This window comes from Trichosurus vulpecula, chromosome 5 (genome assembly GCF_011100635.1).
Source record: "Trichosurus vulpecula isolate mTriVul1 chromosome 5, mTriVul1.pri, whole genome shotgun sequence".
NCBI classification, from domain to species: Eukaryota; Metazoa; Chordata; class Mammalia; order Diprotodontia; family Phalangeridae; genus Trichosurus; species Trichosurus vulpecula.
This window is the reverse complement of record NC_050577.1, coordinates 274,525,422-274,543,507: the sequence shown is the minus strand read 5'-3', so window position 1 is coordinate 274,543,507 and position 18,086 is coordinate 274,525,422. Positions and strand designations below refer to the sequence as shown.

At 40.4% G+C, this 18,086-nt stretch overlaps 1 protein-coding gene across 1 annotated transcript in view; it reads left to right on the top strand.

The window, feature by feature from the left end:
• LOC118851685 (transmembrane protease serine 12-like) overlaps window positions 1-18,086 on the top strand; it is a 74,300-nt gene that overhangs the window by 14,010 nt on the left and 42,204 nt on the right. The window contains exons 2-3 of the mRNA XM_036761200.1: window positions 9,880-10,075; window positions 12,597-12,868. Coding sequence (XP_036617095.1) covers window positions 9,880-10,075; window positions 12,597-12,868 — 468 coding nt within the window. The remainder of the gene's footprint in view (window positions 1-9,879; window positions 10,076-12,596; window positions 12,869-18,086) is intronic.

Here is an 18,086-nt window from a genome sequence, read left to right as displayed (position 1 = left end):
TAGGTGTGGATGGCGTTTGTATTTTCTGCCACCTCTTAAGGATGATATGTTGTGCTCAGGAAGACCCTGGCCTGGGACCCCCTGCTTGTGTAAATAAGTATTTGGGGGAATGCTACTGAATGATATGTTTTCCTTAAGGATGTTGCTATGAATGGTATGTTTAGTTTATTGAACAGTGTGGGATCACAGGGTGTGGTGCCTCTGTTTGTTCCAGGATCCATGGCCATTTAGATTGTGGGGCCAAGGATCCTAGAATGGGTGGAGTGTAATGGCAAGTAAAGTGGGACTTTTTATTATCTTTTGTTTTGGAGTGCTTCTCAGCACTAAGGCAGTCAAGTGCCTTTGAGTCTTGCCTTTGATTCAATCAAGACTTTTTGACTGAGTCTTTGATGACCTGCTTAAGTCATGGGTAGGCTTAGGTCACATGGGTTTGAGTTGCATGGTTGTGATGCCCTCTGACCCTGAAGAAGTGTATATATACTCTGAGGTTAGCTTTTGCTTGGGCCTCACTCACTGGAAGAGTGTTGTGTGATTGACCAGATGAGACTCTGGGTAGCCATGAAGGAGCCCATCAGCTTTGGAGAACCCAGATGTTGGTGCTTCTCTCTCTGGTAACTATGTATTTATTGTATGGTCAGACAGAAAACTGTCTGTTGATCTGTTTATATTTTCTCTGTTTGTAATTTCTGTTTGTATTTCCTCTGAAGTTCAGGGTGCTGGCTTTTTCTCCTAAACTAAGTGAATGATATATGTATATTTAAATAAAGTAAGATTGTTAACTCCTTAAAGTTGCTTTCCTTAGAAAAGCAGATCAAAGAACTGTACTAGTAGCCCTCCTGTGTGCTGGTGTTATTGGCATTACGTGGCCACAGTAGTGGCAAGTAACATTGTTGTTACATCTGTTCTATTGATGAAAGCATTTAGAGATATAAATTTTCTTCTGATAACATTTAGAGATACAAATTTTGCTTCATCCCATAAGTTTTGGTAAGTTGTCTCATTAATTTCATTCTCTTTTAATAAAATTATTTATTATTTTATTACTTGTCCCTTGATCCACTCATTCTTTACGATTATTTTCCAATCAGTTTTGAATCTGTGTTACCATGGTCCCTTATTAAGTATAATTTTTATTGCATTATGATCTAAAAAGGATACTTTGATATTTTTGCTTTTCTGCATTTAACTAGAAAATTTTTATGCCCTAATATGTAGTAAATTTTTGTAAAGGTACCATGGACTGCTGAGAAAAAGTATATTCCTTTCTCTTCTCATTCAGTTCTCTCCTGCTATCTATCCCATTTAGCTTATCTAAGAGTCTATTCATCTTCTTGACTTCTTTCTTATTTATTTTTTGGTTAGATTGAACTAGTTCTTATGCCCAAAGGGGTATAAAACTGTGCATACCCTTTGATCCAGCAATACTACTACTAGGTCTGTATCTCAAAGACATAAAAAAGGGAAAAGGACCTATTTATACAAAAATATTTATAGCAGCTCTTTTTGTGGTAGCGAAGCCAAAGGGATGCCCATCAGTTGGGGAATGGCTAAACAAGCTGTGGTATATGATTGTGATGGAATGTTATTATTTTATAAGAAATGACAAACAAGATAACTTCAGAAAAACCTGGACTCACGTGAACTGATGCAAAGTGAAGTGAGCAGAACCAGAAGAACATTGTACACAGTAACAGCAATATTGTACAACGAACAACCGTGAATTACTTAGCTATTCTCAGCAATACAATGATCCAAGAGAATCCGAAAGGACTAATGATGAAGCATACTATGCACCTTCAGAGAAAGAACTGATGTTATTTGAATACAGACTGAAGCATGCTATTTCTCACTTTCATTCTTTTCTTTTATTCAATTCTTATACAAAATGACTAATATGGAAATGTTTTACATGATTGCACATGTATAACCTATATCTGATTGCTTACCATCTGTAGCCAGAATGGACTTTGTTTTCTTTGAATGACTCAGCTTGCCTCGTTGAGCTTCCCTGGACCCTGGGGCTTGCTCTTCCGGGGCAGGACCAGAGCTTCCTGTGTGATGAGTTGTGGCGCTGGCTGAGGGGAGGTGTGTTAACGTGGTCTACGCTGGGGGAGGGGCCAAGTCAAGAACCAATCGGCCCTGGTCGTTCAGGCAGCGCTTGATGATGTCAAAAACTCTATAGAGGGGAGAGGACAGCTTGAAGATCCTCCTTTCCTTTTCCGGTTGGAGCCAGAGACGCCTACAGCCGAAGCTGAGCTGCCGGTAGCAGAGCTGACTAGAGGCTAGTGGGTAATCTTCTTACCGTAGAGGGGAAGCATGTATACGATTTTGCCTTATACCATCTCGCTTCTCTGTGGCCTCCTAGTTACTCTTGTGAGGCGGACTTATTGGGCCTGGAAGCTTTTGATGAAAATATCAAAATGGGGATGCTGGTTTGTGGGATTGTTACTGTGGAGTGTAAATACATGCTTTAGTTCTCCTGCCTTCTGCCTAGAGAATTCCTTATATCCTGCGGTTCCGGACCTTTTAGGCACATATGAGATTCTCTTTGAAATCATAAATTCTGCCTTCCTAGTATACCATCTCAGGGAGGGGGGAAGAGGGGAAGGGAAGGAGTGATAGAATTTGGAACTGAAGACTAAAAAAAAGTTAAAAAATTATTTTTACATTTAATTGGGGACAATAAAATATATATTAAAAAAGAAAAAATTGTATCTAGTTCTGAGAGGGGAAGGTTGAAATCTCCCACTGTTATAGTTTTGATATCTAGTTCCACCTGTAATTCATTTAGCTTTTCCTTTAAAAATTTGGGTGCTATAGCATTTGGTGCATATAGATTTAGTATTGATATTACTTTATTATCTAAGGTAGCTTTTATCTTAATGTAGTTTCCCTGTTTATCTCTTTTAATTAAATCTATTTTAGCTTCAGCTTTGTCTGAGATCTTGATTGCTAACTCTCCTTTTTTTTCTTGCATCAGCTGAAGCATAATACATTCTATTCCAGTCCTGTATTTTTACTCTATGTGTATCTCTCATTTTTATTTTTATTTATTTATTTTTTGTATCTCTCATTTTTAAATGTGTTTCTTGTAAACAACATATTGTTGGATTCTGATTTTTAATCCATTCTTCTATTTCCATTTTATGGGCGAGTTCATCCCATTTACATTGAAAATTGTAATTATTAGTGGTGTATTTCCCTCTATCCTATTTTTCCTAACTCTCTTTATCCTTTTCTCTCTCTCTCTCTCTCTCTTTTTACCCAACTCCCCTCAGAGGTCTAACTTACTTCTAACCACTGTCTCCCTGAATACTTATCCCTTCTAAGAACCCCTCCCTTACTCTCCTATTCCCTAATCTACCCATCCTTATAAGGGTCACTGCCTTATCCTCTCCCCTTACCCTCCTATTTCTTGATCTGCATATCCTTCTAAAAGTCCCTCCATTATCTTATCCTCTCGCCTTCCTATTTCTTTTTGAGTTGAGAATGTTTTTATACTCTTCTAGATGTGTGTTATTTTCTCTTTAACCCAGTTCTGATGAGAATGATTTTCTAGCACTACCACCCTCCACCCATTCCTGCCTCCACTGTAGCAGTTTTTGCATTCACGTCTCATTTGTATGACACAATTGCTCCATTTTATCTCTCCTTCCCCACTCTTATTTTTTAGGATCATCCCATCATATTCAACTCAACCCCAAGCCTTCTATCTATATATGCTCTTTCAAACTACCCAAGTAATGAAAACATTCTTAGGAGTTACAAATAATGTTTTCCCATATAAGAAGTCAACAATTTGACCTTATTAAGTCCCTTACAATTGGTCTTTAATGTTTATCTTCTTATGATTCACCTGATTCTTGTAGGTCAATTTTTCCATTCAGTTCTGGGCTTTTCCTCACAAAACCTGGAAGCCCTTTTATTCATTAAATATCCATGTTTTTTTCCATGCAGGATTATAGTTAGCTTTGCTGGCTAAGTTATTCTTGGTTGCAAACCCAGTTCCTTTGCTCTCAGAATATAATGTTCCATGCCCTTTATTCTTTTAATGTAGAAGCTGCTAAATCTTATCCTGACTCTAGCACCACAGTATTTAAATTATTTTTTTTCTAGTTTTCTGTAGTATTATCTCCTTGTTCTGGGAGCTTTGAAACTTAGCTATAATGTTCCTGTGAGTTTTCATCTTGGGATATTTTTCAGGTAGTGACTGGCGGATTTTTATCAATTTCTGTTTTACCTTCTAATTTTAACATGTCAGGACAATTTTCCCTAATAATTTCTTGAAGTATAGTGTCTAGCCTCTTTTTTTGATCATAGCTTTCAGGGAGTCCAACAACTCTTACATTGTCTTTCCTTGAATTGTTCTCCGGGTCAGATTTTCTAATTAGATGTTGTATCAGTAAGGCAATAATAACAATATAGATGATAATTATCAAAATGCCTATGTGGTTCTGTATCCCAAAGTATATGAGACTCTCCACATAGAAGATAGAATAGTTAAACCATTCATTCAGACATCAGAGAACCATATCCCACAAGCCATTTACCCAATATATCAGAGCAGTAAAGCATTCAATACATTATATCACAACATGGAGCCTTTCTATCCCAAAACCTCTCTGACCCCCTGCTGGGAGGATGGTAGAAATGGGGAGAAAATTTGTAACTCAAAATCTTGTGGAAATCAATGCTGAAAACGAAAAAATATTAAATAATAAAATATGAGATAACACATGACAGACTTTAGAATACCCTTGTTAAACAGTGATAATGGAGACCAGCATTCCAATTCTACGTCCCAATACTGTGTTCCTCATCCAATTTAACCAATTGCTTAAGGATCTCAAAGCTAGATATGACAACAAGCTGGTAACCACCCCAACAATTATTACCCTCAAATCCTTACAAAGTGAAGAAAAACTGACCAGCAAACATCAGAGATGGGACCTTTTGAACTGTAGAAAAAGGGAAAGCTGGGAAGTAATCTTTTGACCTCTTAATCCTGTCCTCAAATTGAGCTGGCTGTAAACTTGGAAATTTATAGCATCCCTAGTCTCTAGCCTGCAGAAGAAGCCATAGTCAGCCATTAAGAATTTTCTTCAATAAATATCATTTGAATATAAAAAAGTATCAAACTCTTCTCCACTTCTTTTACATTTTCTCCCTGTATCATAATATCATCTATGTAGTACATAAGCTGTACACCAGGTAACTTCAGTTCATCCAAATGTTCAGCCACAATCCTATGACAAATAGTTGGGCTATACAGATATCCTTGTGGCAATCAGGTAGAAGTATATTGTCGGCTCTGCCATATGAAAACAAATTGGTCCTATTGTTTGGGGTCTATTGAGATTGTAAAGAAAGCATTGGCAAAATCATTAACTGCCTACCAAGTTCCATCATATTTCTGGATCCTTTCTATTAAGGTAACAGTATCTGGAAAAGCAGCACACAAGGGAGGAGTAACTTTATTCAGTTGTCTGTAATCTACTGTCATTCTCCACGTTCCATCTGACTTTCATCCTGGCCATACAGGATTATTCTATCTAGTGGTTGTAGGGACTAACACTCCTGCTTCAACATATTCCTTTATAATATTGGCAATTTCATCTTGCCCACCTGGCACATGATATTGCTTCCAAGTAATTACCTTAGAAGGTTCAGGTAAAGTGATTGGGTCCATTTCTACTTTACCCACTAAAACTGTATTAATTCCTATCTTCTTTACTGCAAACTGATATCTCCCCTCCGGCAAATTCAGAGTCATGTCTCTCAATATATCTATTCCAATGATATGTCTTTCTCTTTTTCACATACAAAATGATAGGCTGTGAGTAAAATCTAGCCTCGTCTAGAGATCGCTGTCGGCACTTCCATTCTTGGCTCAACAGTACCCTCTCTGACACATTACTCCAAATCTCTAGGTCCTCCACTCAGTAGCCTCTGCTTCCAGTCTTCACAGAGATCAGTGCCTTTAGACCCTTCCCTTGCTAGGGAGCAATGTCACATCCTCCTATCCTGGGACAACCATTTCTTCCTCTAAAGCCCTTCTACTTCTAAATAGATATCTTATATCTTGTGATCCCATCCTGTTTGCCGCCAAATAATGTATCAGTAAGGCAGTAACCACAGCCTCAACGATAATTGTGAATATGCCTATGTAGTTCTGTATTGCAAAGTATGAGAGACTCTCCATGTAAAAGGTAAAAGAAGTATAACATTTATTCAGACACCAGAGAATCATATCCCATAACCAAATGTTCAGGTCCCACAGCCAGTTATCCTACTTCATCATAATAGCAAGGAATTTAAAATACCATATCACAGCCTGGAGCCTTGCTGTCCCAAAACCTCTCTGACCCCCTGCTGGGGTCTTTCCCAAAACAAACTCGAAGTACAGCTAAGTCAGCCGGTTCAGTTCTAACCATCATGAGGGTGGCCATTAGCAGCCAAAACTGCTCCCTCTCTCTCTCTCTCTCTCTCTCTCTCTCTCTCTCTCTCTCTCTTGCTCTCCCTCCCTCTCGCTCTCCCTCCCTCTCCCTTGCTCGCGCTCTCACTCTCTTTCTCTCTCTTCCTGTAACATAACTTCCTTTTTCTGTTAGGAAGCTCCTCCCACCACATGTGTCTTAGGCTTCCTGTGACATAAGCAGGTCACATGGCCTATTAATGCGTGGGAAAGATCTTCAAATCTAAATTGCTACTACAATTGGCTACCCAGGGTCTTATTACCAACACTCTTTCCATGAGTGTACTCCCAAAAGTCAAAGGCTAACCTTCTAGTACATGTAAGCTGTTCAGGACCCTGAGAGCTGGCCAAACAGGGTGTGAGAAAGTTCCTCAATCTCTAGTACCATGTCATATGCAAATCAATGACTCCTGATTGCCTTGGTGTTGAGAAACACTCCAAGACAAAAAGGGATCCACTTTACCTGCCTCATTCAAACAAAAGTGAGACTCATTAAATGCACATGATAGCCTTAGCATCCCAAAAGAGAAGAACGATAAAAAAGTCCTTCCCTGATTACCATTACATTCCCATTTCCAGATCATAAGCTGGAAAAAAGACTTGGGCCCAAGGACCCATGCTATACTGTCTGCTGTATCTTTGTGAGCCCACTCCTGTGACTAAACACAATAGGCTCCTTTATGGAAAAGAACAGAAAAGCCTGGACTCCATTTTAAAGGGTCTCTGCCTGTTTAAAGAGTTATTGGGTTATTGAAGAATAAAATTAACAATATCAATATCAGCTTGTGCTCCTGAATGATTTCTAGTCATCAAGTTGGAGCTAAGCAACTTCTGGCTAGTATATCATGAGCTATGCAATCAGCACGTGCCCACTGCAATTTCTGACTGAAAGTAAAGGCATACCTACAAGACAAGGAGAAGAAAATCTTTTATCTAAAGAAGAAGTTCTTAACCTTTTTTTGTGACATGGACCCCTTTGGCAGAATGGTGAAACCTCTAGATCCCTTTTCTGAACAGTGTTTTTAAATATATAGAATAAAACACATAGGATCACAAAGGAATTCATTTATATTAAAAGTTATAAAAATATTAAAAACAAAAACAAGTTCATGGACCTCAGGTTAAGAACTCCTGATCTAAATGAATCAAGCTCAAGAAAACACTACTGGAAGAATAAAAGAGCGTTATAAAGGGACTAGGATAGGTGGGATTTGGTGTGTGTGTGTGTGTGTGTGTGTGTGTGTGTGTGTGTTATGGTTTGTCCTTTGTTTCTCCCTGACATCAGGGAGATGATGATATGACTTGCAATTGACTTTGATTTGAGTGAGGGATGGCTATGCAAGGTCACCAGCCTCACTTTCTCCTCCAGAGCCATCTGGGTTCAGTGGCCGGATATGGACCAGGATAACTGGAGATGGCCCAGGATGCAGTGGGAGACCTTGGCCCTTTCAAGCTAATGTTTTTTCAAGTTATCACTTTGAGTAAGGCCACACCCATTCAGTGAATAGGACTCTGTAAGAAGTGAATCAAAGGATGGCCCCTGTAATAAAAAACAAATCAAACTGGGAGGGGAAGACCCTCAGGATTGCTGCTAGTTCTTAGCACCCCAAAAGAGAAGAACAGCAAAAAAGGTTGCTGGCCAAAAGAGAAACAGTTACTATTTACATTCACTCTGAGCCAGGAGGGCCCCAAAATAACCATTAAGTGGTGACTGGGCAGGGACCTACTGTAGTCCAATTCATGAAATCCAGAGCGAATTGGATATAAGGCTTGGTCTTTGAGAAAGAAATCTAGCCAGTTAAGTAGATAAACTCAAAGCTCTAAAGAAAGAAGACAGCCCTCACTTGCATGAATTCACAGCCAAGAGAAAGAGTTCATTACTGGTCAAGCTTGACTTCCACTTTATTTGCCCTTGGTGGACCCTTGTGGAGCCCAGATTCTTTCACATCCTTCTCCCCCTATTTGAGCTGCCTCTCCCAAAGTACACTAGTCTCCTCCTCGTCCTTCATTGACCCTCCTGATGAGGGCACAGTCTCTGGGAATCCCTTGAACCCTTGAACTCTCCTTGAATCTTCCCACTCGACCTGGCCTTGGCCTGAGGCTATAACCATTAAGCCCAAATGCCTACCTTGCCCAGTCCTCTATTGTCCAGCTGTTTCCCACCCTTAATCCTGTTTCCCATCCTTAATCCTGATCAAAATATCTATACCCTAGCTCTGTTACCCTAGCCCTTTATGGTTGGTCATTTCCATATAGCCTTCAGCTATTTCCCCCACCCTGGAGTCTGACCTCATCCTTAAGTCCCTCCCTAGACCCCTCTTCTGGTCACCCCAGACCACCCCTCAATCCCTCCCACAACCTTTGTGTATATAATCTCCATCTTGCCTCCATGAAGGTGGTCAGATCCAATCTAGCTCAGATTGGTCTGGCCCGCTTTCCTTACAGGTGTCGCAAGGGGTGGGATCTCTTGGGGCAGGCCAATGTGGCTAACTCTTAATAAACTTTATATTTTCCCTTGGCTGAGAAAGCTTGAGTCGAATTCTTTCGGCAGGACCCAGTGTGTCGGTACTTTGGGGTGTCGAGCACCTCTCACCCCAAACCCTCATCACTTCCATTGTTGGAGATAAATAAGATGGCTGCCTCTGCTCCTGCTCCTGCTTTCTTAATATCTACCCCATTGTTTTTCTCTGTTCCCTCAGCCTGCTCAGGTCAGAACCTTGGAGGCCTTGCCAAAAATCCACAGAGTCCACTTCAGAGATCCTACTTGTAGAGGGCCAGTTCTGAGAAAGTCCATTCTGGGATAAGATACAGACCAGAGGCCTGTTCTTGCCCTTCGGCTAATAACTCAGCACGTGGGCTCTCCATCCCCCACCTCGGCATACATGTGCTGCTCAGGCTGAAGGCTCTTCAAGGCCCCTTTGTACTCATGTGCTCTCTCCAAAACCCCCATGGCACACATGTGCTAAAATACCACCTGTGGGCTATTAATACAGTATTGTTTATGGCAAAAGGGTAACAAAAGCATGAGGAAGTCATGCATAATGCAAATGCCTTGCACATGGATTTGTTGATTCTGCTTGCCTAAAAGGTAAATAAGCCCTGTCCCTCAGTTAAATAAATGGAACTGTTCTTTACTCTTGGGCCTGGCCCATGTTTTGTGTTTTTCTTTTCACTCTCTGCCACATTCAGCCATCTCCCGCCATTTCGGCACCACAGTTGCTGGTGGCACCTGCTTATTCTAAGAAGATGAGCAAAACCTCCTAAATCCTAGAATTATCCAGAGGGTTCAGTCCATTCTTCTAATCCACTCTGCAGAAAGTGTTTTTTTTTTTGCTATTGCAATAGGAAGATAATTGAGCCTTCATATCACTGGCCAGTTCAAAATAATATATTATTTCTATTTCTAGATTGTGGAAGAGTGCCATTGGTGAATGTGATGTCAGGATCTCGAATTGTAGGTGGTCACAAGGCTGAGCTTGGAGGGTGGCCATGGATAGTAAGCCTGCAGGTCGTGATATTTCCTAGAACTATACATGTATGTGGAGGATCCATAATAAATGAAAACTGGATCCTCACAGCTGCACACTGCCTTAAGGATATCAGGTATGTATGTACTACTGCATATTTTGATTAATTAAGGGTTTAGAATAATGTAGAACATTCCATCCAGTCCTCCATCATTTTCTTTTAAGGTTTATTCATTAAATAATTGTTGAGGCCAAACTAGGGCTGAAAGGTTTTGTTATAATTTGAAGTGAATGTGTGATTTTTATATTCTTTTCAAACATTGCCTTCAGAAAAATCCTAGCAAAAAACATCATTTAAAATTTTTTTATCTTATACTTGACACTTGTCTCTAACCTTTCATTTTTAAGAAGCAGAGATAGTGAAACTTTTTCTATCAAGAATCATTGACAGGAAAAAAATCAATTTGGGGTCACAAGTCAACTTCATTCAGGTAGGGTGTTTGGATTTTGAGGCTTTTTTTAAGGGATGGAAAAAATACGGAAAGTCAAACATGTAATAGGGAACATAAACATTTTTCAAGAAATACATACATTTAAAAATACTTCATTTATATATTTTTGCTAATAGAAGGAAGGGAAGGGAAGCGAAGAAGAGATGATGCTGTGAGAAACGTGGTTTTGGGGATCACTGGACTTCCACAAATTGTGAGAACATACGCAGCTTTGGGGATCATTGGACTTCCTAGGCAGGGCCAAAGTCCTGAGAAAGAACCCTGTGATAATCCCTAGGGAAGGCTGTACAGACCACAGGACTCCCCAAGGAAGACCAAGTGGTAGCCCTCCCTTAATCTGTGGGGATCACAGGGCCTCCTAGGGGTCAGACCCTAAGGAGGACCCAAGTGATGGCCCCTTAGGATGGTGGTAAGATCACAAGACTCCCAAGACAGGGCCAGAAGTCCCAAGTAACATCCCCTTAAGACGGCTGTGCAGACCACAGGGTTCCCCAAGGGAATCCAGAGTGGTAGCCCTCTTAACACCGCAGTGGGGAATCACAGGACACCCCAAGACAAGATCCGGGAGTAAGCCTGGCAAGCTTCCACCACCTATTGCTTCCCTTCACTTGACCTTAGGAAGATCCATGTGATTTGCCCCTTCTCACCTAAAGAACTCAAGACCAGAGTGAGCAGAGGAAGGCATTTTATTACACCCCTCGAGAGAGCAGGTGTGCTGCTTACGGGAACACTCACACACTGATACAGCTGCAGGAGCAGGGGTAACCATTCCCTCCACTCCTGCTAGAGTTAGTTTACAGTCTTTGTTTTTTACATAGTTTTCCTAGGTTATACAGTTTATACAGGTAGGATAATAAGGATATAGAAGCAAAAGTAAAGTTAATTAGATTTTCCTTGTCTTAGTTTAGGATTAAACTGCACTCTTTTACTTCCCCCACTTTCCCTCTTTAACATATGCAAATTATGCAAATCAGTAGGCCTGGATTCTTGACCAAGACCAGACCCTAGATAAGCTAGATAACTGCTTCAAGTGGGTTTGGCTTCTCTAATTCCCCAGGCTGCCTTCTCAAAAAGCATGCACATGCGTACAAGCCTCTGACTTCTCACCTGACCGACCTTGAGGCCTGGTCTCTGCTAAAGCTGGGGTGGGGGAGGGCGGGGAAGCACACCTTTAGTTCTGTGGAAACAAAACTCCTCCTCCCATTTCTTACAATGGTGAAGGAAGAGATGGTTGTAAGAAAGGGCAGAAACTATAGCGGCAGGCTTCCAAGGTATTGTTGGTAACATTACAGTGTCTCTGGACTTCCCAAGAGTCAGTATCACCATGTGTACCTTGAACGTAGTAGGTTTGTCAATACTGTTTGCTCTTTAAATAATTAATTCATTGCTTAACTGTTGTTCACAGGAGCCCTTTATCTTTAAAGTAATGGCTAACTTCAAGTGATTTAAACTGGCTTGAAGAAGACTTTCTCCTCTTTATGACCAAAATACTACCCTTGCTTAACAAAGCTTTATCCTTTCCCTGTAGGCCTCTTTGAAAAGCAAATAAACTAAGAGAGGTAAATTAACACATTAATGTGAAATTATCAGCTCTCTTACCTCCCTGACAGGCTAGGACAGTGTGAAAGTACTGGGCACCAGCAAGCAAAAGGGGAAAGAGAGAGACAGAGAAGCATTAAAGATTTTTTGTATCTATAATTCACAATTTTGCCTAGGGGTAATTAACCTTACCATGGAGCTTCTGGCCCTTGGCTGGATTTCATCTGACCCTGCTCCTCCCACTAACTTTTCTATTTTTGTAAATGGAGTCACCACCCTCCACAGTCATTCAGGGTTAAAACCTTAGTCATTTTAAATTCTTTCCTCTCAGAGACTATTTTGTGTTTTGTTTTTTTTTATCCCAACTGTCTCACATATCACCAGGCACGTCATAGATGTTTAGTAAGTATTCATGGAATTGAAATGAATTTTGATATAGTTTATTTTTTGCTTTTTCATTTGCATCTTTGGCTTGTAATAAAGGAACAGTTTTTAAAATTTAAAAGTTGTCTTGTATAATCCAACATTAGAAACCAAAAAAATGGAAGCTTAAAAATATAATTACTCATAGGCAGTGTTGTAATAAAGGCATTTGCTTTATTCCAGAGAGCCACAATTTTGGAGAGCTGTGGTTGGAGTTCATAATCTTTTACAGAGACATCGGAAAACTAAGAAAATAAAAATTAAAGCAATCATTATTCATCCACGGTTCATCCCGGATACATATGCAAATGATATTGCACTTTTTCATTTAAAAAGAGCTGTGAGTTATAATGACTATGTTCAGCCTATCTGCCTACCATTTTTTAAAGAGTTGTTTAACTTGAATGCCAGTACAAGGTGCTTTGTAAGTGGCTGGGGCAAAACAACAGAAGAAGGTAAATATTGGCTCAATTTTATTGATATGTAGTGCATCTTAATCCGAATTACTCATTTAGTTCTAAAAATTTGTCACCAACATTCTAGTTGATCCTTTTTCTAATATGTCAAGTTGCTGGAGGAGGATGGGCCCTTAGGCCCTCCCCATGTGGGGCCTGGCCCACCCTCAGTCCCTTGTCCTTGTCCTTAGGCCTTCAAGGCCCTGATCTCCACCTTGGTCTGTGGATCCCTTGTAGCCCTGGCTCCACAGCCTGGTCTATGGGTCCCACAGGCTGGCAGGCCTGGACGAAACTGTGGAGTTGATCTTGATGGTGCTTCTGTCATAACACTGGAAAAAAAGACAATCTGGATTCTGTGTCTCTGGCAGCATGTCAGACTCAAGGCTCCATCGTGGCAGGCATCCTGTCATCTTCAGGCATCCCCAGCCCTTGCAACTTTTGCAGCCCAAGATTTCTGAGAGTCAGAGGAACCCATGGAGATGTGGACATCAACCTCTTTGCCCCAGAAGATTCCTTCCCCAGTTTTCTCCTGATAGGACAACACTAAACAACGGATCTAGAAGAAGCTTCTGGGACTTGATGTGTTTCATATCCCTCCACTCTCTGGCAGGCAACTCTGCCTCAGAAATTCGGAAGTTGCTTTGCCACCACTAGTTTTAGTGTCCAGGCCCTATAAAAGATCCTCTTGCCCTCCTTTGGTGGGGTGATGGGAGTAGGGGGAAGGTAGAGAAGGTCAAGGTCTCTTGATTACCACTGGATATAGAAGAAGCTTTCTTATTAACTCAATCTGGTTGAGATAAATCTCTGCTTTTCCTTGAGAGAGAACAAAGGAGGACACTCAGAGTGGCCAAGCATTAAAGTACCTGCCTTGATATTGAAAAGATGTAAAAAAAAAGTCTGTATTGCAAGCTATTAACAAAAATGTAAAAAAAGGAGTATAGACAATTGTTAGGGAAAAAAATAATGGTGCCCCAACTGTCCTTGCAGACATAACCCCAACCACAACTCCATATCCCCAACCCCAACAAAAAATAACAAAATCTAGTCCAATGGAACTACAATGTTTTCAAGCAAAAAGAAAAAAAAAAAGAAAAAATGCTATTATAAATCCAATTATGGATTTTCTTTGTTTTTGTTTGTTTTTCCTGAGGGGCTCAAAAGATTCCTTTTCCTGAGCAGAAATAGTGGTATAATCTTTGACAAATAGTGTATATGCTCATGATTTCTGGAGAGCTATGGTGCTTAATGCTCTGCATCATTCTTTTACTATTCAGACCCACGGAAGTGTTGGAGCAAGCAGATTAGCTCCTAGAGGCCTGCATCTGTTTTTAGTTTACTGTGTTTTGTATCCATTTGAAAATATGACAAAATTGGGTGCTTAAACAACTTAAAAATATGATTATAGTGGGCCCTAACATGCCTTTGCAATGCAACTGTCTTCCCCTGATTGCATGTACGCTATCTGAATCTTAAAGACTGCCATACTGAGATTTCTGATGCAGGACAGAAATTGCATCTCTGAACCCCTGTTCCTAGACAGCAACCAGCTCTCCTGTTTTCCTCTCCTATGACCTAATCAATTTCTACCACCTTTCTTCTTCTCCATATCAGCATCATTCCTTCTTCTGGTCATTCAATACTCTTATAGTCAGTTTAATTTGCATTGTTAATATGTTGCTTTATAAGCATTTTTCAGTCTTTCCACATATGAATCTATTACCTTTAACTAAATTGTAAATTCAGAAACAGGGAACAAAATACATAGCTTTTGTACTTCTTCCATAGTATCTAGTGAATTTTTCTACACCTAATGGATACTAGACAAAAGTTGACTGACAAACTGGCTAATAGTGGACACTATAGAAAAAGAAAACACCATCTCTGTCATTGAGGAGTTTGTAGTTTCATTGGGAATGTAGGAAGGCAGGGCCTCTTTTGTATCCTGCTTAGCACAAGATATCTATACATGAAAATTTTGCAAATTCCTAGCCACAAAGCCAAATTAACTAGAATTTAGTTAATATTCTCAATTAATTTAGCTTCCTTGGCTCCAAGTCTCAGCTTAAATCTCACCTTCTGCAAGAAGCTTTTCCCAATCTTCCTTATTCTTAGTGCCCTCCCTCTGTGACTACCCCAAAGTCATCCCATCTATATCTTGTTTGTAAATAACTGTTTGCATGTTATCACTCTGATTAGACTGTGAGCTCCTTGAGAGCAGGGGCTGTCTTTGGCCTTTTTTTTTTTTTTTGGCATGCCTAGTGCTTTAGCACACTGTAGGCATTTAATAAATGTTAGTTGGCTCGCTATATGTATATAAATACACATTACTTATATGTAATCTTATATAAACATATATACACATACATAAAATATGTTGGAAGGGACCTCAGAGGTCATCTTGTCCAACCCAACTTGAAGCATGAATTCCCTTTACAAAAGAGCCAGTTACAGAGACAGGATGGCAGACAGATAGGAGCTGGCCACAGAGTGTCACATACTGGCTGGCTGAAGGACAAGTCACTTGACCCAAGTGCCCTAGGCTAGAGGTGTCACATGTGCAACCTCAGAACTTCCTATGCTGCCAGAATCAGAGTACAATGCAATTGGGAAATATTGAACAAAATAAGCAAAAATACCGTGGAACGTAGATAGTGTTAATATGTGGTTTTCTAAATCAGTATGCAGCCACAGGGATCCTCATACATGGCTTGGTGGCCCTGGTTGTATATGAGTTTCCTAGGCCCCTCTCTAAGACTATGAGTTGCAGAGCAGATATTGATCTGCATTGGTAGAAGTCCCTAACTGGAAGCTTAATACGTTAATAAAATCATAGTTCTCATAAAAAACAAAAAGAAATTGTTAGGAAATCTGCATTCGATTTTTACGAGAAAGAAGCAAACAACAAAATACTAATACTAGTTTTTATTTTTGTGACTTGGCCTCTTAGCTGGCACAAGCCCCCTTAAGCTAAGTAAAAAGCTCTTTTTATAGTTCATCCAGATTAGAATTTCACTCCTTGAACCCCATTGGTCAGCATTTTAGAGTTCATTAAACCCCGCCCCTTGATTACATCTTTTCATTTCCACTTTTCAATCCCCCCTTCCCTTCTCAAGTTTTGATTTTTTAAAAAAGAGCAGTTCACTGGATCTGTCTGTGTAGACATGGCTTTGCAGTCACACACACTGGGTAAGTGTTTCCTAAGGTATACTGGACTGACTTTGCAGCCCACATGTTTGGAAAAAGGATTTGTTGGTAGATGACAAGCTGAAGAAGACCCTAGAGCCAGGGCATGGCAGCAGGCATGAGAGCCATTCAAGAGGTCTGGACTGATTCAGTCCTGGGATCAAGCCAAGGTGAGAGCAACAGTGCCAGGGATTTATAGCTCCAGGGTGGGGAGACTCAACCAGCCAATCAACCAGAGGATAGGACTGATCTGGTGACTTCTTTCAAACAGCAAAGCTGCTCATCCCTTTTTCACTCAGTGTGAGTTTTGGGCTTGTTTCCTTATTCTTACTGCTTTTAATTTAGATTTATTTATTGTAAAACCTATTTTGCCAGCAGAAACGCTAAGTTGTGGGTATATTTTGTTTAAGGCTTACAAATAAAGGATAAGAAAGAGAGCCCTATTAACTCTGGAGAGTCCAAAAGTTTGGTTCAAACTGAACCTGGTTGCTTGGGAGCTGATTTAGTATAGTTGGACAAAGTGAGGGAGAGGTACTGGCCTATTCAAAAGCTATTATATGAATTTGGGATTTCTATGCCTCTAGATTGAGAGCTAGTAAGGACAGAAGGGCACAAGGGAGCAAACCTAGAGAACAAACTGGGCATTTTCATTTTCATTTTCTTGGCTCAGGGCCATTTGCCTCTGGGGATTTTGGAAGGCAAGTCAGACCCTTACACGAAGTAAGTTGCTATGGAAGTTCCCTTCCCTAAATCTCCCATCAAAGGGAGGGAGAGCCATAGAAGCATACTCAGTGGAACTTCTGTTTCAGTTGATGATTATCTGCCCAACCTACCCAGCTCCCCAGTGCCACCTGCTGCCTACATCCATACATAATCAATCAATCAATCAGTCAAAAGTATTATGAGTCTTCTGTGGGTGTAGTTTTTGTTATGGTTAACAAAAGACTTGTTTGCTGGGCCATAGGCTGCATAGGGAAGAAGAGGAAGCAGAAAAATAAATGTAACCTACAGGTCAACAAAATAACAAAAACAGGTGATGACAAAAATGTCAGAGTAATGTTATTTTCCCTGATATATGGAAAATCAGCTGTGGGTAATTTAGAATTAAGGGTGAAAAAAGTATGCCCAGGCCTAAGAGACATGGAGAAAGAATCAGTATTTAGTGAAAGTTGAGTGTTAATTCTCTCCATTTCCCCTTTAATGGAAAGTTTCAAGATCAGGAACAAGAAATCCAGAAGATGACAATCTCACTGAGAACTGATGGGAGAGCTGAGGGAAGATGATTTTTAAGTTTGCGACGTCAGTAGAAGTTCCAAATGGAGATACTGAGTAGGGAACTATACTACTATTGTTCTGGTCTGAGTACACAGGGTTTGTACCACAGAGGAAGTAAGAAGTTAGGACATTCCTTGTATGATCTGCCCAGTTGTTTCTATCATCTTTACTGTTTAATTTGAATAGAAACCCATTATTAGTTTCTTAGGAGATGACTTGGAATTGCTTCTTGAATCCTCTCTCAAACTCTTAAAGCTATCAGTGCAGCTTTGGACCTGTAATCCAGAAGAGGAGGCTTAATTGCCAAGTTATCTATGGCAAATATTTGTGAGGCATGGCTATTTAATCTGTGACTGCTTCCCATGTAGATTCTCTTGACAGAATTTGCTTGGTCAGGCTGGAATGATAGTGGGGGAAGGGAAGGAAATAATAATTTATTAGTGCTGTCCCGGACATGTAAACTAGGCCCTCCCTGGAGTTAGCCCTAACAGGGGCCCAGCACCCAGCAAGGCTCAATGAGATAAACTGAGTCACTCAAAGAAAACAAAGGCCATTCTGGTCACAACTACATGCCAGGCACTGTGCTGAGCACTTTCACAAATATCTCATTTGTTCCTCACAACCATCCTGTAAGATAGGTGCTGTTAGTATCCCTTTTACAATTGAGGAAACTGAGACAAACAGCCGTGAAGTGACTTGCTCAGGATTATATAACTAGTAAGTGTCTGAGGCAGGATTTGAACTCAGGACTTCCTGACTC